Raw genomic sequence first — 22,916 nt, 5'->3', positions numbered from 1 at the left:
TGGTAAAGACTGTCCAATCAGTCTGTATTTAGCAATAATTAGATACCTGTGCTCTACAGCTATGCACCTTGCTAACCAAGCTCAGCTAATAACTTGTATATGGTTGCTACTAGCTCTAAAACAACAACATAGCAGGGGCCAAAATGGTAACGCCGAGGCTTCAGAACCAATGGGTGATGTCACAGTGGCAACAATCTATGATTAGACTGCACACAACAACAGACGCACGACAAACCTGGAGTCTGCCCACACTCCAGCTCGCCCTGAATGATCCGTTTTCTTATTATTTAGCTGACACTTGAACTTAAGTGACATTCTTCAAACGTGCCTGTGCTAACACAGCTGAAGGCACAAACGCTGTCTGTAGATGCTGGATGTAAACTCGCTCTGTCACTTTATATAATTTTTCACAGAGTGGGAGCAAGTTCCTCGGTTTGAAACCAGCTGGTAGCTCCACAGCCGCTGAAGCTGGCAGTGAGTGATGACCACTAATGGGCCTGTTTTCAAATTAATCCTTTCATGTCATGCTATTTGCATTGCAGCCTCGCCAGCGCTTGGTGAAATTTCCGACTCCAGCCGGAAACAAGGTTTCATTCCGATGGCTGGATTCAATAAGGGCGCACTCAGGGGTCTCTGAGTGTTTTCAAAATCTTGGATAGCAGACCGCGTGTTTGTGATAGCGTGGGTTTAAATTTGGCTCTGGATTTTTGCTACATGTCAACTAATCCTATCTCTAATATTTTCTGTCACTAAGTGTGTAACTGAGTCCAGATTGCATTCAATAAAACCACAAAGAATAAAAGGGCATGATTAATGACTTCACGGCTTCCATTTAGCTAATCTTTTTTTATTCTTTTTTTCTTTTTATTTATCTTATTTTATTTACTTCAGTTGCTGCATGTTAAATAAAATATTATATGCTACTTTAAACTAGAATTTTTCTTTTGTTTTACATTTATTCTTCATGGGAATCATTCTTAAAGCACCTTGAACTGAAATAACCTGATTAAAAATGTCTTATAAATACGTTTAAGGGAGTGGATGCCTGATAATGACACCTAAAGGTTTACTAAGGTTTACTAACTACACTTATATAAGGTTCCTGAATTGTGTATAAACTGTATTTAAAAGATGAATGCAGTCATCAAACTGTATTTTGAACTGCTTAATCAGTTCAAGGTCCTGGGAGGGCTGGAGCCTATCCCAGATGTTACTGGGTAAAAGCCAGGGTAGCCCATCACAGGGAAATACGAACATGGGCTCTGAAGCCCTTAACTGTTTCCCCCATAAAGACGACATCTGATGACCTCGTCTGCACCTGTAGTTTTCTTACCTTTTAATTGGTTAATAGGTTAGAATAGTTTCCATTGTATTTCCAAGGGTAACTGCACAGCTGGAGACCACCCTCACTACCTTCTGATGCAAGGTTTCAAGGTGTAAAGAGCTACACCTTCATTCTTTCTAAGGGCCACCAGAGGGCGACCCCGTGAGTGTAAAGACTTCTACGAGAAAATGATTCTGCTGCTCGCTTGAGGTCCGAATCACTCTTTTGAATCCATCCATCCATGCATGAGAAGGTAATATGCTCCAGCTTTAGGTCACATTCATCCCTTTCTCACCGCTACAGAGAACGCCAAATGTAAAGTTCACACTTCCAAGAGGTAGTCTTATATCCTTCACAGCCTATGCCTGCACAGAAAGTACACATAGCCTTTAAAGGCACCAAACTCTGCTGAAAGTTGATAAAAAGGGAAATGAAAACGTGCTGGAAATTTAAAGACAATCTGTGCGCTAGATGTTAAGAAATTAGACTCAAAATGTTAAATTGGCCTCTTGGTTGTATTAAAGGAAACGTAAGAGGATTAATGGTGTATTTGTGGTGACAGGACTGATGGATGGAATGCACCATTTTTCTTACTGAGTATGTAATCTGAATACATGAACTGTTGAAGCAAATATGGTAGCCAAAGTCTGCATCTTTTTACAGTATATTTCAAAACACTCTACGTTTATGCACTTCTTTGCTGGACCAGAAACAATGACCAAACAGAGAAATTAAAACATAGATGCATGGTTCCCAGATCAGTGGGTTCTCTACTGATGGAGGATACTACACCTTTCAGACTGCTTAAGCCTAAAAGGCAAATTTTTCAGGGCTTCTGGGATAGCCCGCAGGTATCAAGGTTGTTATGGAATTTACAATGAGACCAGGATTAACCTCGTGCAGAAATAATTGTTGAGGAGATGCAGATGAATTGAAGCAAACATTATTGTGGGAACTGTCTCGATACCAAGGAGAATGGGAGAGACATTTTGCAGCAGCTGTGATCATGCAGTTTCATGACCCTGTTCCAACTGTCCAGATAAGGAAAGACATTATGTCTCTGCAGTATCTACAAGCAGCTGGCCCACAGTACAACCAAAACACTATCAGTACACAGACATCACTGTAGTCATAAAAGCTTCAATGAGACTATTTTTCAAATAAAGGAGTTTAACCACAAATTTAAAAAAAGCAAAAAATTTACACGGGCCAAAACCATAAAAGCATCGTTTATGAATGCAGATACATTTTAAGATTGCTGGTTAACCTTTGAGGCTGCTCAAACACAAATGGTCAAAAGAAGTCTGACAACAAAGCGGACTGGAAATGAAAACCAGAAAGCTTCTGGTGCTAAAAACCTTGTGCCCTGCCTACAGGTGCACGTGCATCTGTGCAAATATCATCAGAGTCGTTAAGATTCAGAGTCTGAATCCAGGAATTTTGTGTCTGTCAACAACCTGTCAGGCTTAGGCTGAAAATCGGACCGATCTGACACTTCATTTAAATGGCCTGTATTTGTATAGCGCAATTTCTAGTCCCTAAGGACCCCAAAGCACTTTACACATGCAGTCATCCACCCATTCACACACTGGTGATGGCAGCTACATTGTAGCCACAGCCACCCTGGGGCGCACTGACAGAGGTGAGGCTGCCGGACACTGGCGCCACCTGGCCCTCTGACCACCACCAGTAGGCAACAGGTCAAGTGTCTTGCCCAAGGACACAACAACAGAGACTGTCTGAGCCGGGGCTCAAACCGGCAACCTTCCAATTACAAGGCGAACTCCCAACTCTTGAGCCACGATCGCACTTCACGATGTTTCCTACACAGACTTTACTTCGGTGGGATACCCCTATTTATAGACTTAGATCTTCTTTATCCATCTCAGAGAACGGATGAAGTTATCTATGTTACTAAAAAAACAACCCTTTTGGTCTTCGGTTGCAAACCAGCTGTCTTGTATCGCAGCTGTCCCCCCCCGGCTGGTGCGTGAGTTGTTTGGTACCGGTCCACAAGAGCTGAGGCTTGGGTGTGAATCGGTTTTTAACGGTTTTTATCGTTAACTCGGTTTCCCTGGGACTTTTCCTGTGTGTTATGAATAAATCTTCTATGTTTTGGTACTGGTTTTATTTTGTTGTATTTATCGGTGACGCCTTAAAGGCCGGTCCGTGAAAATATTGTCGGACATAAACCGGTCTGTGGCGCAAAAAAGGTTGGGGACTGCTGTTGTATTGTCTACCAACCTCCCCGATGGCCACATTGCTATTGTGGCGGTCCTGAATTAGTTACTCCCTATACTTCACCATCTTGCAGCTGCTTATCATAGCCCTCGCTCTGCTTTGGCGAATTAGACTACCTTCAACAGATGAGGTCCAAAATGTTGGCAGTAAAGTTCTTTCACAAGATAATAAAACTTGATGGAGCAACAGCTAATTCTGTTGCTCAAATATTGATTGTCACAAAGTGCGTGGCACTTACATTACCTGCACAGAAGAAACTCAGAGAGGTAATATATCTAAAGACTGCTGATAAAAACCCTGTGCACAGCAAAACTAGCCCCACACATGCGTGCACATATTTGCATATCATACATCAAATCTCAATCTGTGGGAATCTTAGCTTTAGTTATGATGCAAGTAACAAATATTTATCACAGCAATCAAACAGGTGAATAATTCATCTGCACAACCTGCAGAACAGAATCAATCTGATCCATATTTCTGTCACTAATGACAATCCCACTGCACATCCTGCCTGCTAAACTCTCATTGATTTAGTTTTACCATCAGAGACCAACACCAGGCTTAATTTGAATTACAGACAACATGGGAGTTGTAGGCAGGGATCTGCAGGTCTGGAGACAGCCAATAACAAGCTTGGTACAGTGCCTTTTTATAGGGAAATTTTAGCGAGCAGCAGCAGTAAGTTAAACTCCAGCCAGCAGCTCTCAGGCTGAACTGGACCTTTTCTTGCCTCATATTTGATGAAACAGGCATATTGTGTTCAATAATTGCATATCAGAAATCTTACTTGCATAGTTTAAAGTGAACCAAAGCACTTATTTGATTCATGCAGGGATTTTTTCTTTCTTATGTGAACACTCTGAGGGAGAAATGTCGCAGCATGCAGCACAAGAGTGTTAAAAGAGTTAAATGCAGAAGTGAGTGCCAACGTGTGACCAGCGCTAATGCAGTGGAGAAGCAGGCATGCAAAGACACAATGGAGTTATCCTATTAAGAGACGAATCCACACAGAGGCACAGATTTACGCTGAAACACAAACACAATATTGGCACTGACCTTGAAGCTCCAGTAGTTTGGTTGTTGCTAGAGGGGGAGGAAAGAAAAACAAAGAGTAAAGGAGACAGAAGAGGGGCAGGGAGGGTGAAAGAGGGAGAAAAAGAACGACTGAGTGTGAGACTTTTTGTTCTGCAAATGCCACACTAGAAATGCTCAAAGCACAAAACCGACTGGTTAGAACCAGAACAGAGAGAGAAAATGCTTTGTCACTCAGTCGCCATGCGAAGATTTGCAAGTGATACCGCAAAGTGTGCCTAATGAAGTTTGAGAGGTTTAATGGTACGTCGTTTTTACACAGCGAGAATGATATGCCCCAAAACACAAAGGCCACTTTGCTTAAAATGACCACATATTGTAGCAAAGCTTAAGCAAGAAAACCAAAAATTGCCCTTTTTATTTATTATTTTCTGTACATTAGGCCTGGTGAGGAAATGATGAGCTAATTATCGTGATGATAGCCAGATTAACTTGCGTTGTCCTTCACTGCCATCATAATAGGACTTTAATTGCTTGTAATTGCTTCTCAGCAATTAATCAAATGTTTACAGTGACTTCACACATACTAATGATGCAGGGCCAGGCAGCTCCTAAAACCAGCCCCACAGGCTCACTTGCAGAGTTTGCTGGCGTGTACCCAGGACCGGGATTAAAGCAATGCACAGACACTGGATTAACAAGCTGCCATTTTTACTTGATCTGGAAGGAAGCCAGTGCTCAGGTCAGCATTACTCTGATTCCTGAAGATGCAGACACTGAGAGCGTTTATGCACTGATCCGTCACCTTCAGTCAGAGCCCATGAATTGATACGTTCCATAGTACGACCCTGTGTGACCATTCAAAAGTATTTGAATGACCCAGTCAGGGCAAATTTCTGCCACCTTTCTGCACTGATGTTTGATTTGATTTGGTATTGCTAATAATCTCTATGAAAAAGACAAAACCAACAAGGTGGTAAAGCATAAAGACACCGAGCTGGGAAATTAAAATGAAATACGAAAATGTGAAGAGTCAAAAATTAAGTCCAAAAGCAAGTCAATACTCATAAACTCCCGAGTAAACATGCTTACAGAGTTAAAGAAGTTAACTTAAAGAAGTCCAGACGCTTTTCTTTGCAAGCTCCTTTGACATGCTTACAGAGTGTTCCAGAAATCTGTTGGCCAAGATAATGTCCATTTTGGACAACACCTCTCACACCCTGCACGATACTGTTAAGGCAACCGTGCAGGATGGAGCATTCAATCTGTACAATACACAGATAGGTTAAATACCTGCTGAAAAATGCACGTGTGCATGTTATTGATTATTTGTTTATCTGAAAAATAACTTGAGGTACAGATGGGAAGAACCATGATTTTCAAATGTTTACATTTCCTTTAAGTTAGCTAGAAAATACTGAAGTTTAACCAACTATGTTTTCTCTTGAATATATATATTTTTCTTTGGTTTTTCAGTACAAGGGGGATGTAAGTTGCTCCTACAGCTAGAAGGTGGCAGTAATGGAAGAAGAACTCATTAACAACCAGGCATCAGATCAGTAAACGTCATCTGTCTTTGAGATGACACGTTCCTCCAAAAAAGGGAAAAATATGCAAATCAAAAGATAATAGTTGTCAAAAAGTTCAAAAGACGAAAAATTAGATCCACTGGAGACAGACGTGCTGGACATTTGAGGATAGTTTAAGTACAGTCTAATACTTCCCAGTGAATATTCAATAGTATTGTTGATTAAAACAGCCATCAAAGAATAGACTGTCCAAGAAATGTGTGCAACAGTTGATTATTTAGCACTAATTAGCAGGTATCTGCATCTCTGCGTTCCTCTCATTCAACTTTATGAATGCAGCCCAAACAAGCTAGGATTAGCGGATAACTTAGCGTTACTTGCCTGCAAAGCAAAGGAATTCTTATGTTAAAGCATTGTCTCCAATATTATTAGATGTGCAATAAATTTAATCTGCCTAGATTAACGTGTGTGTAGTTTAGCAGTTTTCAGAGACACTGGATTATCTCGTCCAAACGAATGGGTTAGTCTATGAAAGACGTCTGTGCTATGACACCATAATTTAATACTGTTTTAGCCATTTAGCAGACATCCATCTCTCTATGGTCACTAATTACAGCCGGCTAAATCACTCATTACTGTATATGAATAACGCTCTCCGACAGTCTACCTTCTTTTTTATCCAAACTGGAAGTGAGAAATAAACTTCCCAGAGTGCTTTTCCATCTCTCAGCAGCAGCTGTATTGTTGTTATGTTTGAGAAGCACAGTACGCATTATAAAAGGGTGAACTGCTCCACCTTAAGAAGTCCATGGTGGTAACTGTTTGGGTTATTAGTGATCTTACAGGCAGACTGTCCAATCCCTTACAACCAATCCTATTTTTGATGTTTATAGGGAACCCTTCAGTAGCATCATCAATCTCCTCATTTACTTAATGATTTCAGCAAACTAGCAATTGTTAGTTCATCTGGAAGAACTGAACATGATTTATTGAGACAGAGAAATCAATGAATGTATTTGGCAATTAGACTCCAATGATCCATTGTGGCAGAATGGAATCCCAGTGGTGACAGGATTTAGGACTGGGCACCTGCAGTATAGGGTCTAGGTCTCTAGCTTTGGAGCTACCCTTGGAAACTATTTTAATAGTCCTCAAACCAAGTCTTTATTTATGTATACTGAAGTTTCAAAACTCGTCCTTAAGGGTACCATGGACATCGCCAGGCCTCGTCTTTACGAGGGAAAGAATAAAGGATGCAAACTGGAGGCTGACTGGCTAAAAGAAGGCAGGAAAGAAAACGACTGGATTAATGAAATGATGACAGCTTTGAGTTTGACAGCGTGGGAAAGTGGTAGTGATGTAAAGAACAGACTGGCAGCTGAACACCCGAGCAAACAGGAAGATGAGGGATCCAGATCTTCCTTATTGAACTGACGCATGAGCTAATTTATGAAGTCTTACTTTTTAAAACAGTTTAAAACAGTTTCACCTATTGCGATCAAACACTATTGTGCACAAAACCAGCTGCGCACAAAATGTTCTCACTTTGATGTGGAAGAACTTAAACACCAGGTCCCATTAAAAACCTGCAGGATGGACTCGAACACTGACTGAAGACCTCATCATCTGCTCTTGTAGCCGAAGGGGAAATTCAAATCCCTGCAGCAGGTTCAACATCTGCTAGAAAGGGTGAAACCACTCAAGTAAAGCCCACAGCTTTTACACCTTTGCCTGAATAAATGTTATGCTCGATGATGACTGATATCAGAGCCAGTCTTTCCTGAACGAAGAGAGAAATCACCGGCCACTATTTTCCTCAACTTTCACTTATATGTAGATGCTGGCTGAATGAGGGAACTAAAGTCAGGCATGTTCATACAAATCTTTATGATAGTGAGAAAGACAATACACATAAAGGATGCTGGTACTCTGAAGACCCCTTTGCAGTGTATGAAAAGTCTGTTATTCGACACGTAGCTTCTTTTTCTATTTCAAGGAACCTTTTATTTCAATTGTTTTAATATTTGGCAGGAAAAAAAACAGACAACAGTTAAGTCGTCACTGCACGGACTACTGAACTTGTGGGTAGATGAAAAATAACCCAATAAAAATGTCTAGCAGCGTGTCACTGTGTGTGTATTTGATGCTGATTCTCCACAGGCTGTTTTTGCCTTCAGCAGCAAAATATGTGCTGCTGTTGTCAACTTGTCAGCTACTAACCAGCATGTGTTTGGTATCACGAAATGTTCTGTCTGTAACCAAATCACAGTCTCTTCCATATCTGAGACATTTTAGTGCCTAAGCTTAACCAAACATGCGAGCAGCAATGACTCAACAGTCCCCCGTGCATCGTGCACTCAGCTCTCCTGGTTAAAAGTCATCTGTCTTTGTCTTTTAATGAGCAGTTTGGTGATATTTTAAAATAGAAACACTCTCGTATGTGGTTAATATGGGGTATCCCTACAAAGAGAAACTTTTGTTGTGTCGTCGTAGTTTTGTCGTTTTCATTGGTTTTGAATGTTTATTTCGAGTTTATTTTTGTTTGTTTGTACTTCAAATACTTAAAATGTTTAAAAAAGTTAACATTTAAGACATTTTTAATGACAGTATGTTAAACAATATGAACAAAGCATATTACATTACATTAAAGTTATTTCAGTTTTCTCCAGTTATTTTATTTATTCCAATTCATGTTTTTTTCCACCTGAATTTTCCTTTTTTTGTTTAATTTTCAAACTAAAACTGTAGAAATGATTCTAACCAATGCTGTTAATCAGGACTTTATTCACTTACAGAGACATTTGTTTATCTAATGGTCAAAAATCACGGTGGAATAGCTTTCTGTCAAATGAAGTAAAATAAAGTCATTCCCATAATTGCATTTGGACCAGAAGCACCAAGCAGCAGATCCCTCATAGATCACTGAAGCAGCAACAACAAACATTTAAGCGGAGGACTTGAAGAATGTTGATATTTTCCAGTATCTAAATAACGAACTGAGAGAATTAAAAAGCGTTGATTCCAGAAGATGAAATCAATAATTATCTTTCCAACTGCACTGAGCTACCCATTGTACAATTCTAGAAAGAAAAAAAAAATCACACATGTGGCTCGAATTGCCGCTATTTATTCTCACTCTTCAATGCATCTTTGTCATAAGGACACCTGAAATGGTGAAAACAACAGCTCAGAGAGCAACTGCTTCATTCAGCATTTAGCTGGAGTGTCTATGCAGTAATTAGCTTGTTGTTATGAGCTGCCATGTTGCTCCTTGAAATCATATTCTAAGCTAAAGAACTTACAATAATGGAGTATAAACCTCAATAACCACATGGCCCCATATAAGCTAACACTTGGTGACAGTGGGAAAGAAAAACTCCTATTTAACAGGAAGAAACCTCTGGTAGAACCAGGCTCAGTGAGGGGCGGGGCCATCTGCAGTGACTGGTTTGGGGTGAAGTAAGGAAGACTGTAAAAAAGCCACACTACAGATTTAGTGTGCAGACTGTGTTTCATAGAAGATCTGTCAACTTGGGTGAAATTAAACAAACGTTCAGTCCAATCAATCATAACTGAAGTAAAGCAGTTATATGAGAGAAACAGCAGGATGGGAGGGAGCAGGGAGATGGAAACCCTAGAAAACCAGTTAACCAGTTACAGGTAACTAGAAAAAAAAAAACTACAGCTTTCCAGCAGAGGTGGACCCTAACAAATACTTCATTTTTCCAGGAATTTGTACTTTACTTGAGTATCTGCTTTTCTGAGAACGTTTTACTTCTACTCCCTACAGACTCATTACTTTAGGTTTAAGACAACTAAGGGGAGCTTTTTTTTTTTACATCACTGTTTGCCTCCAGAAATGAATGGACAAAGAAACATAAAAGAAAATCCAGTATTGGTGCTTATTAGACACAATGAGAGGCAAAAAAAAAAAAAGGCATAGACAACTATTTAGAATGATTGGTTAAGCTAACCCCACCTGTATGTCTTCGGACTGTGGAAGGAAGCCACGAACTCCACACAAAAAGGTGATCGGTGATTAGTCCCCAACTGGCTGCCCCTCCCTGAGCCAGGATCTTCCTGTTAAAACGAGGTTTTTCTTTCCAACTGTCACCAAGTGCTTGCTCACTTGATTATTTGTTTGTTTTGGGTTTCTCTTTATTACTGTATTGTATAAACAGCCTTGAGTTGACCGTTGTAGTGGTTTGGCACTGAAAGTAAAACTGAATTGCATCCAAATGAATTGAATTCTCTCGGTTGACCGGTTGATCTATCCAGGGTGTAGCCCGGCATCAGGCTTAGGCTCCAGACCCCCCGTGACCCTGAGGCAGAATTACAAGTCTTATACGGTGGTGAAAATCTGCAAAACCATCTTTTTCATACAGTCTGTGACTGGATCGCACTCATCCCCAAACCTGCCACGTATAAAGACTTTACAAAATACCGAATATGACCTTTGTGCTGGTACCTGCCACAGCAGATATGTTTATGAGAACATTTTTCCACAATGACTACTCATGAGTGGGAATGTGAACATGCTCAGAGGTGTCTCAGCCTCAAACACAATGACCTCTAGTTTGCTGAGACTTCCACTCTCAAAAACAAGCACACAACTGTCATTTGGCATTTCTGTTTAAAAAGCTGCCAAAAATACTGACTGGTGGGTGGACATACGTGGAAGCACCTTTTCACACTGAACACCAGTGAGACGAGCGGAGCAAAAACAAAACAGAAATATAGAAAATCTGTCATGTAAAAAGCAGAAACTGTTCACTCTGGAGCGCTTCGTTCCCAGTCAGAAGCTGATTGAGAAAATGTGCTTTCAGGGCTTTTAATTTGCAGTTTGCAGTTTGGGGTGTTTTTAATAAAGCACAGGTGGGTTTCTTTCTGTCGGTGCATCTAAACTTCATTAAAACGCGGTGAGAGCTTTGAAATAACAAATTCCCTTAATAATTAAAATGAAGGTGTAGGTGGAACTTAATTCTTGTTTGAGCAGCTGTTCTGGGAGCTGTATAGATCCCCAGTATTTTCTCTTGTCTCTCCTGGAAACTCAAGTTTAAACTTTGCAAAATTCATCTCGCTGTTTTTAAATATGGAGTGAAGGAAGCAGGGCAGAGGAAACAAAGACCTCAACAGGCCTGTGGGCTGTCGTGACCCAGATTTCTGAGCAGTGTGAGGCTTCCAGGCCGCTCTCCAAGCCTGGTGACCAAAACAGAGCCATCATGCTGTACCTGATCTCATGCCACCCAGCCTCAGTGTGCCTCAGCCTAACTCAGACACTTCCAATCAAACATTTAACACTCACACAACCACATTTTTAATCCAAATGTATTCGTTTTTTTGCTTTCTCTTCTGCTTTTTTATCTTATCTATATGATCAGAAGGATCCAAGAGACAGACGCACAAGCATTTTATCATTTTAAATAAAATTTGTTTGGAGAGTAAATGGATAAAAGAAGCTCTGTTGGGGACACAGAGTACTCTGATAGGGAGCAAAAAAGCAAAGACTAGCACCTGTTTTTTAACCATAAAGCCTTTCTGGCGAAGGTGGCCATCTCTGTCAAATGATGTCATACTGATGGAGGCAAAGGGAAGCCAATAGAAAGCGGTGATTTGGCTGTCAGTTTTCAAATTAGGTGAAAGGCCCCAAGTGACCAGGAGACAAATGCAACTCTTATTAACCCTTCCACAGGTTTACCTACAGTTAGTTTTGCAGTTGAAGTCTTTAATCACAATTATTTGGATTTTATAACCAGTTGAAGCCAGAAACCAGAACTGAAAGTCAAATTTGATTAATCTCCTGGCCTTATTTGTTAAAGGTCACTGTGACATATTAGAGTCATAACATCGTGCCTGAGCGATCTGGTAAACTGCTCACTCCTCCCCAGCGAAGCACGCAGGGCGTCTTACACAACGCACATGACGTCATCGGGAAGAAGGCAGTCGTTTGCAATTTTCAAAAACATGGAGCATAAAAGAGCCATGTGTGTAATACTGACTATATACTCCAACAAACTACAGAGGCAACATCGTTTCTCCTCTGCTGTGCTCTGATTGAAGTTGTACGATGCTTAATGGTATAAAAAAAAACGCCCGACAGCTCGTGTTTTTATTGGTTCAACGTGCAGAAATCAAGGGAAGAATTTTGAACCTACTCGTCTTTCTATTTAGACATCGTGCTGAGTTCAAGAAGCAGCGCTGCTTTTTGTTCATAAAGACTTACAATAGAGGTTTGAACAGTTTTGTTCCCATCGCAAAGAGCCGTCCTACATTCTCCCCATCCAGCCGTAATCAGGGTGTTGGATTTATTTGGATTGCATTTCCCCTCATCTGCTAGAAATGAGTCCTATTGTATTGCCGGCGTTTCCCATGAGCCAATGAGCAGCTATGTTGGTATAACTAAAGAACATCATCATCACCTCATATCACTGATGACTCAATAAAGCCTGTTCCCATCATCAGCCTCATGTGTTACCCTTGAATCTTCTTCCCAAACAGTCTTTGTGGCCATTAAATCACCATTCAGTGACTTACAGGTCTGATATTCAAAATGTAGGAGATTTCAGCTTAATTATATAGAATACTGGATAGAAATCAATATTCCAGTATAATATGGAAGGAAGAAACCTTTATATCAATACTGACCATAACACATCTTCAAATATTACAACTTCATCAAATGAAGAAATCTCAGAGGGAGCTTTTAACTTCCTCCTTTTCCATTTTCATTCAAGTTTAGCATTGATCATATGACAGGTAGAATATGTGATTAAATGTGTGTTTAAATACTGGCTTATTTGAAATTTAGCCCATAAAAATGAAGAAAATAAGGATGGCTAAAGCTTTATCCTCTTCAACACTTGCTCTGTTGTGTGAAACTGCTTTTAAATGTAATCAGTACAGATTTAATTGCTCCCACATGTTGCTTTCATATAAAATATTGCAATATATCTCATACACAGGGGTTTTCCTGGCTGAGAATGGGCTTATGGGGGGGTAGCTGCACACATAAGCACATTTAGTATGCATATTTTTCTCCTAAAAACTCCAGCGAGTGTGGTTTCTTTATTTGATAATAAAAGTTATTCATTTTCTGATTATTTGATACGCAGAAATGTCTGCTATGCTCGAGTAATTTAAACCCCAGTAAGTAAAAACTTTTCATTACAATGCAAGCGGCAGGAAGAGGATGTAGGAAAAACTCTGGTTTAATCGCCATCCTGCCTGAATTTACCCTCTCGTCATCAAAAGGTTGGCATCAAAATAAAATTCATGTATCCCAATTTCACTTTCTGACTATTTCTCTCCAAAGAAACTTAATCCTGTCAAGGATTATTTCTCTATATGTAGAGCTTACAACCTCTAACCTCCAGCTGGCTTCACATTTTCAGCTCGGAGGCACTTTTGCGCGCCGGCTTCATAATTACACGTCAGCAGGAGGAAAATAGGCGTTAATGTCACCGTCCTTCTCCCAGGTTCTCGTGTGAATTACAGCAACAGCAACAAACATCTGATAATTGCAAAGTCAAGCACCCATTGTGTTCTAATCTCTGACACGTTCCCATTCGCACCGAGCTGTGTGCTGGGTAATCACCTGCTCGCCACGTTTATTCGCCTTAAATTGGAGTGGCGAAAAGAAAAGAAAAGGAATCCACCGCCAAGTCACTCCACAGATAATTTAATGCACCAACAAGCGGACATTTTTTGGAACATAAAACCTGTCTCATCTAACGCAAACAGGCCCCCTATGCACTGTGACTCGGTGATTACTGCCTGCAATATTTCTCAGTCACTTGAGCTGAAATCCCAAGGCGCACATACACGCTGAGACAGGCAGGACTCGTAGAAAGGAAAGAGAGGGATGAGCAGAGAGAGATGTGCACGCCTGACCTGCATGCCAACTAGCCATCTTTGTGCCCCTGTCACCCCCGCCTCCCTCCCTCACATCACTCTGTTTCCTTCTCCAAGCCCAAACACATCAACACATGTGCACTCCCAGCCTCACACGCGTCCACACATGCATCACTGCGGCACCTCGGACACACCTGACCCTCACCTGACTACATGACAACAACTGGACCCTCCCCTCTAAAAACACACACACACACACACACACACACACACAAACACAAGAGGTGTGTGCACTCATCAGCTCTACCTGGCTTTGCATCCACATACATGAGGAGCACACACACACACACACACACACACACACAAACACAAGAGGTGTGTGCACTCATCAGCTCTACCTGGCTTTGCATCCACATACATGAGGAGCACACACACACACACACACCTTTACTTTTACTCCACCACCCTCCTCTCCATCACCTTCCAAGCGTCACAGTCATGGCAGCACCACACAGGAAAAAGAGTGAGTTACCGTTTCTACTTAATGACGGCGCATCCTCCCGCTCCACACGCCTCCCTCTTCCTCCTCCCCCCTCTCCATTTTTTCTCCACTGCGGCTTCTCCGTGTGTGTGTGTGTTGGTGTGTGTGTCTTTCCCTTGCCCCGAGAATCCGCCAGAGTCCCCCCTCGCCGGTGCCCGTAGTAGCGCCTAAGAGGCAGTTAGCACGTCTTCCTACCCCTCCTCCTCCTCCTCACCCTCCTCTTCCTCCTCTCTCTCTCTCTCTCTGTCCTCTTGTGTTTGTCACTCTATCTCGCCCCCCTCCATCCCGGACAGAGACGATAAAACGACCCCTCCCTCCTTGTTGCTCCTTCTCTCTCCCGCTGCTGCCGCCTCTCACTCAGTACAGCGTGTGCCTCCTTCCAAAGCCCAGGCATTGCCAACCATATGATATCACTCAGTTGCCTTATATGGGGAAACGGTGGGTTGCCATGACGACAGCAGACTCCACCTGTTTCTCCATCTCTCTCTCCCTCTCCCTCGGTCCACCCTGTTTCATCAGTAGAAAGAAGGTGTGGTCTGGGTAAATAAACGCAGCACATGGAGGGGGGTGATGTGAGAAGATCAGTTTCAGCCTGTGTTAAATACAGAGCTGGAATCAGGACAGGTAATCAATCAGTCTGTGCATTAGCCGCCCGCCACAGAGCAAAGAGGAGGAAGGACTCCTCTGCTGTAAACAGGGATGACGCCACAGACTGTAGGAGACATTAATAGCACAGCTGCTCATTGCTCAACAGACAAAGTTCATGAGGTCGGGACTAGAATACATCTGAAAGTATTTGTGATATTTTCAGCAATTCTTTGCTTTAGGTGATAATACATAAATGTGCCTGGGCTAAGAGATAGGCTTGGGCATTTGGGAGGGGCACAGAGGACACGTTCTTATAGGTGAGGTGCTTTGGGCATACCCATCTGGCAAGAGAACCAGGAGCAGACACAGGACAGGCTGGAGAGATTGAGTTTGTTGCCCTGGGAATGCCTCAGTGTCCCAGGACAGCTAGAAGTGGTGGGTGGGGAGAGGGAGGCGTGGCTGTCTCTGCTTAAACTGCTGCCCACGCGATCAGATGGATGGATGTACATACGAATACTAAATAACCCGTTCCACACTAATATTATGATACAGTATGCAGACTGGTTCTTTTTGGAAGATATAAGACTGAAGGGGTATTCTCAACGCAACAATCAACTGAGGAGAAGGAAAATACGGAGCATTTGAAAACAATTCAAACATCTGAAAACAACCCAGCTTACTTGGTTTGGAAAATGGTCAGACGCTGACTCTGAAGTTACAGTAAACCACAGACTGTAGATAAAACAAGGGCATGCTTCTGAGCAATGTTCCCTCTAAGCTGCGCGTGTGCACAATTGCGCATTGCTGGCACTGTCTCTGCGCACAGAAAATCTGTGTTGCGCACAAAAAAAAATCTAACCTGAATTGAAATTAAAATTAAAACTTTAACAATTCTGTTTTGCAGTGTTAGTCAGTGACTGGCTGCTCCCGTATGAGATTAGAACAATGCCACCTTACCCCATAGTCCAGCCAATAATGCGATTCACATTCGTATATACTAGGGGTCGGCAACCCTCGGCACGCGTGCCACAGTTGGTACGCGAAGGGTTACCTGATAGCACGACCATAGCTGGATTGGCCATCGGGCATATTGGGCATTTGCTCGGTGGCCCGGTGACTTTTTTTTCTTTGTAACGATATAAACAATTAAAGGTGGTGGATTGGCCAGATGCTGGTCGGAGTGTAAAAATAACTCAGTTGTTTGGTGGTGGCAGTGCTTCCTCAAATTCAGTAACATTGGCAAGTGGTGGAGGCCAGCAGGATGAGAGAAAGGGGAGGCAGGAGGAGAGACCCGAGGCAGCCGCTGGTCCGAGCGTCAGGTGAACTGAACTTCAGGTAAGAAGTTATGACTGCAGTCTATCTGGGTCAGATATAAACCAAGTTTAGGTTTATTTTCATTGTGCTGACTTTTTCGTACTGCGTACTAGCTAGCATGACAGAGTTTCTATACAGCTGGGTGGGTGCTATGTTACTGATAGTGAACTTTATTTTATTCATAAGGTTAGTTAGTAGAGTTGCCAACCATCCCGTAAAAAGACGGAATCATCTCGTATTCAGAGAAAATATTACGCGTTTCGTGTTGAGGTGAAAAGGAACAGTTTGTCCCGAACTTCAGCTACAATGGAAAAAGACACAAAGCTGGATTTATTCTGTTGTTACGCTGCAGCTGCCTCTTCTCCTCTCATTCTCTCCTCCTCCCTCTCCTGTTGCTACTTCAATCATGAAACTGATTAATGATCAGCTGATCGGCTTTCCTCTCTTGTTTGTTTATCCCACTTTGCGCCAGAAAGAGGAAACGGTGGATGTGGCGCTAAACAACAGCAGCACGTTTAAGCTTAATCAACTGTTGTTAGAATTTATTTAATATTAATTTCTAGTATCAGCTGATGTTTGCTGGAGCCACAGCTGTAAAAGCTGCTGGTCATGATGTCGGTTTGGATATGTGGTGAGAGGGAAACATGAAGATGAAACCAGGAGATGTCCTTACTGAACCATCAGAGCTGAACAGGTGATGGAGAAACAGGTTTACCTTTTAGGTGACATAAATGAGTTGAAGGGGAGTTATGAACTGTTTCTGAGAGACAAATAACACCAGGATCCTTTTTTTTATGTAGCTGACAGCTGGTAACTGTGCAGGGGCGGATCTAGCAAAGTGCTGCCAGGGGGGCAGGTAGGGAAACAGGGAAAAGGGGGGCACAAGGAAATAGTTTTCTTTCTTATTCTCATTTAAAATGTCTCACTTTTATTAAATAATTATCTGAAGCTTACAACCAAAGTTTTTATCTGATGTAAAATGTATAGAAATCATACATATACCAACAAGACTGTACATCACTGTCACAACAGTGTCTGTTTTCATTCAAAGGCTTTATGGCTTTTCCTATAATACCTGGGGGGCCGGGCCGATTTTTTGTCCCAGTCCAGTCCTGACCAAACTGTTAGACACCATGAGGTGACTGCTGAGTGTTACAGGTGTTACAGCAGTGATACATCTGCTGCTGTCAGGCCTGCAGGTATCAGGCTGTTGTTGTCCTTCATCTCATATTGGACAGAAATTATTTTTAGGAGTGGCACAAATAATTTGATGCAGAACAGCTGATTGTTCTGTAAATAGTTTGAAATGTTTATTTAAAAAAAAACGCCTTGGCTGCATTTTTAGGTAAACAGCTGCAAAAAACTTTGTTTGCATAACTCAGTTACTTTTTTGAAGAAGTAACTATATAATTAATTGCCCAACATTGGTCAATATATACTGTATTTTGCAGAGTTACAGACTCTCTCCCAGACCACAGACTCATAATACAAGTCAGAGCTTTATAAAAAAAAAAGAAATAAAAAAAAAAAGAAAGTTGTGTTTTCAAAATTGGAGTTCAAGTTATTTTTACTTCCAATGGTGTTAACATGCTACACAGGTCATGAACAAGTTTTTTTTTACCTTTTCATTGTAAGTGGGCTAAAGCAGTTAATTAAAAAATAAATGTAAATGCTGTAATTTGATTATTTTAATAAACCATGTATCTTGGATGGATTGGATGCTGGCGTGACCACAGTGCACACGTCTGCTGTTGCTCACAGTGGTCCAAGGGACGCTCAGGGAGTTTGTGTGTTCGCTCAGACACGTGAAAAATTAGAGGGAACATTGCTTCTGAGTCTCAAAAGTCAAGCCCATCCAGAATTACCTTAATAACACATTCTTTCTCATGGCTAGCAGGGCGGTTATCGGTCCGGTTGCAAAAAGTGATCAGACTTTATAGAAGTCTATGGGAAAACTATGAATCTTTGACCTCAGGAAACACTTTTGTCTATGGGCTCAATCACTACTTTCATATCTTCTTGAATAAAACACTAAAGCAGGCGGCGCTTATTGTCCAACAACTTGTGAATATCAAGTTGGTAGCCATTTTTTTGTAATCAGATGAGGATGTTTTATGGTCAGATCCAGCTTTCATCACGCTGTTATATACCAAGTGCCTTCATCCAATGGGAACACTGGATGCAGAGCGATAACAGTCCAAGTTCAGAGACAAAGGAAGCCTATGTAAAGATGTTTGATGGTCAACAACCAGGTTGGTCTTTGCTGTTTTGTTACAACCGCCGGCGTGGCTCATTCACAAACTGGGTTATAGTGTTGGTAGGTGGGATCGTCATTCCCAAACCATCATTTATTAATAAGGAGGGATATTGTTGTGAAGGGATTTTTTTCTTTTCTTTCATTTCTCTCCTGAAGGTTTTTATAAAAACCACAATGTTTTTCCAATTCTAACCGAGTTTTAGTCTCTAAAGCACTAAAAAGAAGTGAAAGAAAAGCTAAAATTGGCAAGTGAAAGAAATGCCAAACAACGTGGAAAGTAAATGTTCTGATGGGATGGACAAACCTGCAACTGATGTCACCACCAGCCTTCAAAGCTCCAAATGCAGACTTTGGCCTATATAATAATCCTGTTTGGGGTAAAATGCACCCGTTTGCTGCAGAAAAATAATGTGTTGAAACTGACAGCACTATCTCAGTAATTCCAGAACTCGGTGCAGGAATGTCTTCTGTATAACTAGGACACACTAGAGCCTTTGACAAATCTGCACATTTTTTCCCCATAAGAATGAGGACAGCCTGACCTTAACTTGGGGGTTCAACAAGCACTTTGGATTCTGGCCCTCCTTTATATGTTGGAGCTTTCTTTAAACAACAGCGGGTCAGAGCGACTCGGCTTGCAGTGAGTTGTACCCTACCTGGATTTGCCCTCATTTCTCCTGCACAGAAAACCAAAGTTAGGCCAAGTCCAGTTCTGTGACCCTGGAAAAGCATCTCATGAAACCCAGAGACATTCGCCAGTGTGTGAATGTGTGTGTGAATGGGTGAATGACTGAATGTAGTGTAAAGCGCTTTGGGGTCCTATGGACTAGAAAAGCGCTATACAAATGCAGGCCATTTACCATTTTAGTCCCTCTGACTTTCTCTCAGGCAACAGATCCAGGTCAGCTCAGCTGACCATTTGTATGAGTCATTCAGGCTTCTTCCTTCACTAATAAGGTACAGCATCACACTGGTTGGCACCAGGATTGAGTACAGAAGGATCTTTTTAAAGTTTACATGACGATGTGTCCTGACAAAGGACTCAATTTATTGGATCTATTGCTTTTATAACTTAGAGAAACCTTGGGTGCTAATAAAGATAAATGCAAAAAAAGTCAAGATGGAAGTGAAATAAACTGTAGTTCCTCTAATGGCCAGCAGAGGTTTTCTGGAAAACCAAAATAAACCCCAAGTTAAAATTTTCAACTTTACATCCCTAAAAGTATGTTTGGTCTCTATAGATAGTGTACATGTTCCAGCCACCAGGGGTAAAAATCAGAAAACTGATAAATGAATCTATTCATGACACAAATGACACAAATGACCCTACAGACTATGAAAAATGGACATAGCAACGTGACATGACACACTGTAAAGTTGTACATTTTAACATTTTAAGTCTGTCGGGATTGACTCGTTTTTGAAACCAGACTCAAGTGGCCATTAGAGGAACGGCGGTTTTTCTTTATTTTTGTAGCCCCGGCAGGTGCTGTTTGCTCCAGCCCCGCATTTTAGATATGACATCATCTCCTTCTGAGAAAGACTGAAAATAAGCCCCTATGGCTGAATGTTATTCCCTAAAGCCGAACAGAGAAGAGCTGCAGCAGACCATCTGTCACAGGTATCAAATGAGAGCATGCGTTGATGGATGGCAGAGTGAAGCTGAGAATATGAAGCAAAGAAAAAAAAAGACAGAGCAAAGGGAGGGAGGAGATTTGATGAAGGGAGGTGTCTCACATTTTGACATTCGCTCGCTGTCTCACTTCAATTCTTTTCTCCATATTCTATTGCTGACGTTTTTCAGGTAATAACCGCTGAGAAGGTGGCCATTTCTGGCCCAGCGAGCAGGTCGTAAACATGCCTCCACTGCATCCGTGTGTCTAAAGCCCCAGAGGCGTCTCGCCACATAATGCTCTTGTTTGGGTTTGCAGGCCCGCTGATGTGCTGCTATTATCTCTCAGGAAGAAAATGTTCACATGTAGAAGCCGACAGCCCTCGGAGAGCACTCTTACCTCCCCCGAGGATGCACCCCCCTCTAGATTTGTATAAAACTGTGGATGTGGCTCTGTGTCATAATCCATACATGATATGAGCTTTTATTGATCAAATTAGGACTTCATAAGGAAACAAGTCCTTACTGGGAGGTTCTAAAACCACTGAATCAGTCCTAGTTCAATCCTAGAAATCTGTTGACCAATTAAAATGTTGCACAGGACCAGAAAACCATCAATAACTTTAACAGATGGTGTATTTTTGTTCCCTATGACCACCAATTATTTTGCTTTTTGTACTGAATTCATTTACTTTTTCTGATCTGTTCGCGTAGGAGCTGGCTACATGGATGAAAGTCACTGTCAAACTAATTTTATTCCAATGTCTTATATATTTCCTTTCATATGATATGGATATGTATGGATATATTTATGATTTGAATTGTGACATGCTGCCCTGTCAGCGATACCGAACACATTTGCTGGGAGCAGAGGCAGAGGATATCATCCTCTTTTCTTTTTGCAGACAATCCTTGCCTCCTGACTTCATCAAACGTGACCTCTAGCTTGCGCTGGGGCGATTTGGAGCAGCCAAGTGTGAAGCACATGGAAAGAGAATTAGCCCCTCTGAGTCTGAGCTGTGATTCTCCACTGGAAAGGGCTGGATTGCCCTCTCCTGCCTGGAGTATCTCTGGTTTACAAGTGAGAAGTGAGTGGAGCGGGACACTGACAGATGTATTTGCACAGCTTCTGCAGTGGTGTGGATGCTGTATCAGTCTGCTGTGGTAATGAGAGGAAGTTGTGAAACACAAACAGCCATGTTCCTGCCCTCGTCTATGGCCACAAGCTGTGCGTGCCAAAAGAGTAGGATCGTGGCAGAAATGAGCTTCCTCCAAAGGCTGTCTGGGCTCTCCCTTAGAGACAGGGTGAGCAGCTCCTTCAGGAGAGGCTCGGAGTAGAGCTGCTACACAAAATCGAAAGGAGCCGGAGGAGGTGGGTTTGAGCATACTAGGTGAAGTATACGATGTCGATTTAATTAGTCCCCCACCAAGGCAGCAGAGCAAACCTTAACTGACCCTTTGTATAGTTTTATACAGGAGAAGGTAAAAATAAATATCGAATTTCTGTCTTCTGAATTTAAACACACGATCTCTGAGTAAAAACGATTGGTAGATTGGATGGTCGGAGTTAAAAAAAATGGAGTCATGTTTAAGTTGTTGAATTGAGTTGGATTGATAAATGACTTTTATTAAAGTGACAGGGCAGTAAAATCTGGTTTCAGGTGGTTTTTGTTGATTTCAGAATTCTAGTTTTTATTCTTATAATGTGTTTTTTTTTCACGCCTGGTTTATTTTCATTTTAGTTAACTCCAATAACCTCAGCTGTTGTCATCAGTGACAAGACAGAAGCTCACAGTGAAAGCAAAGTGTCTACTGTGACTTAAAAAACCTGCCATTTGAGTTCCCTTCATCATTTTGCGTATGCACGCTGCCTTCTGTAGGTATTCTCGCAGGACTGTTCGCTCGATTTCCTGACAAACTATAAAAGAAACCACATAAACTGCAGCCGACTGATTAGAAACTTCTTTCCGCCTGCTAAGATAAACAGTATGAGTCACGATGAAGGTGGTGTATCCTGCACCAATCGTCCTCAGGAGGATTGATGGAAACAGGAAAATAATCCCACCTTCTATTTTTATGGAAATTGGGAGTGAATGCGAGAGATTTAGCTCATTATAAGTAGAATTAACAAGGATTAAAGTGCCAAGACCACCACTGCTGCAGTTATAATTACTCATGTCACAAAGGGAAGTATTCGTCCGCTCATTGTTTCTTTTTGGTTTGTTCACGTCAGAGCAGAAAGTGTGAAAGTACCTGTCGGCCCGCAGCGGGGGAGCCCTGTGACATGCTGCTGGGGCTGTTGGAGAACTTGTTTTTCTGGAGGTCCATGATGGCGTCTCGCTGACGCTCTATGTCAGCCTTGTGGATGCTGTTCAGGGCCTCCAGGCTCTTGGCGGCCACAGAGTTGTGCCGGCGGTCCAGCGAGGACGACGTGAAGCCCCCGTTGCTGTTGTCGGGGAACCGTCGGGCCCCGCGGCCACCAGTGGCAGCCAGGGTGTGGTAATCCCGGGGGAACTCGGCATCGCCGGCAGAGATCATGGGACCCTTTCTCTTCTCTCGACCTGCAGCCAGAAGATGGAAGGGAGGGGAATTTAAAGAGTGAATGGTGAGACAGTGAAAAATGT

The 22,916-nt window shown here is 42.0% G+C and overlaps 1 protein-coding gene across 2 annotated transcripts in view; it reads right to left on the bottom strand.

Annotated features, from left to right (window-relative positions):
- srcin1b (SRC kinase signaling inhibitor 1b) overlaps positions 1 to 22,916 on the bottom strand; it is a 141,811-nt gene that overhangs the window by 62,056 nt on the left and 56,839 nt on the right. For both annotated transcript variants that reach the window (XM_086304439.1, XM_086304440.1), the window contains exons 2-3: positions 22,546 to 22,853; positions 4,625 to 4,651 (exon numbers count right to left, since the gene is read on the bottom strand). In XM_086304439.1, the coding sequence (XP_086160565.1) occupies positions 4,625 to 4,651; positions 22,546 to 22,830 (312 nt within the window). In that variant the 5' untranslated portion in view covers positions 22,831 to 22,853. The remainder of the gene's footprint in view (positions 1 to 4,624; positions 4,652 to 22,545; positions 22,854 to 22,916) is intronic.

This window comes from Aulonocara sp. 'chitande type north' Nkhata Bay, linkage group LG8 (assembly GCF_057382095.1).
Source record: "Aulonocara sp. 'chitande type north' Nkhata Bay isolate Kocher_YH1m ecotype deep benthic linkage group LG8, A_spYH_male_GT1.1, whole genome shotgun sequence".
NCBI classification, from domain to species: domain Eukaryota; kingdom Metazoa; phylum Chordata; class Actinopteri; order Cichliformes; family Cichlidae; genus Aulonocara; species Aulonocara sp. 'chitande type north' Nkhata Bay.
Note: the sequence above shows the minus strand (reverse complement) of the source record. Positions and strands in the feature narration are given on the sequence as shown.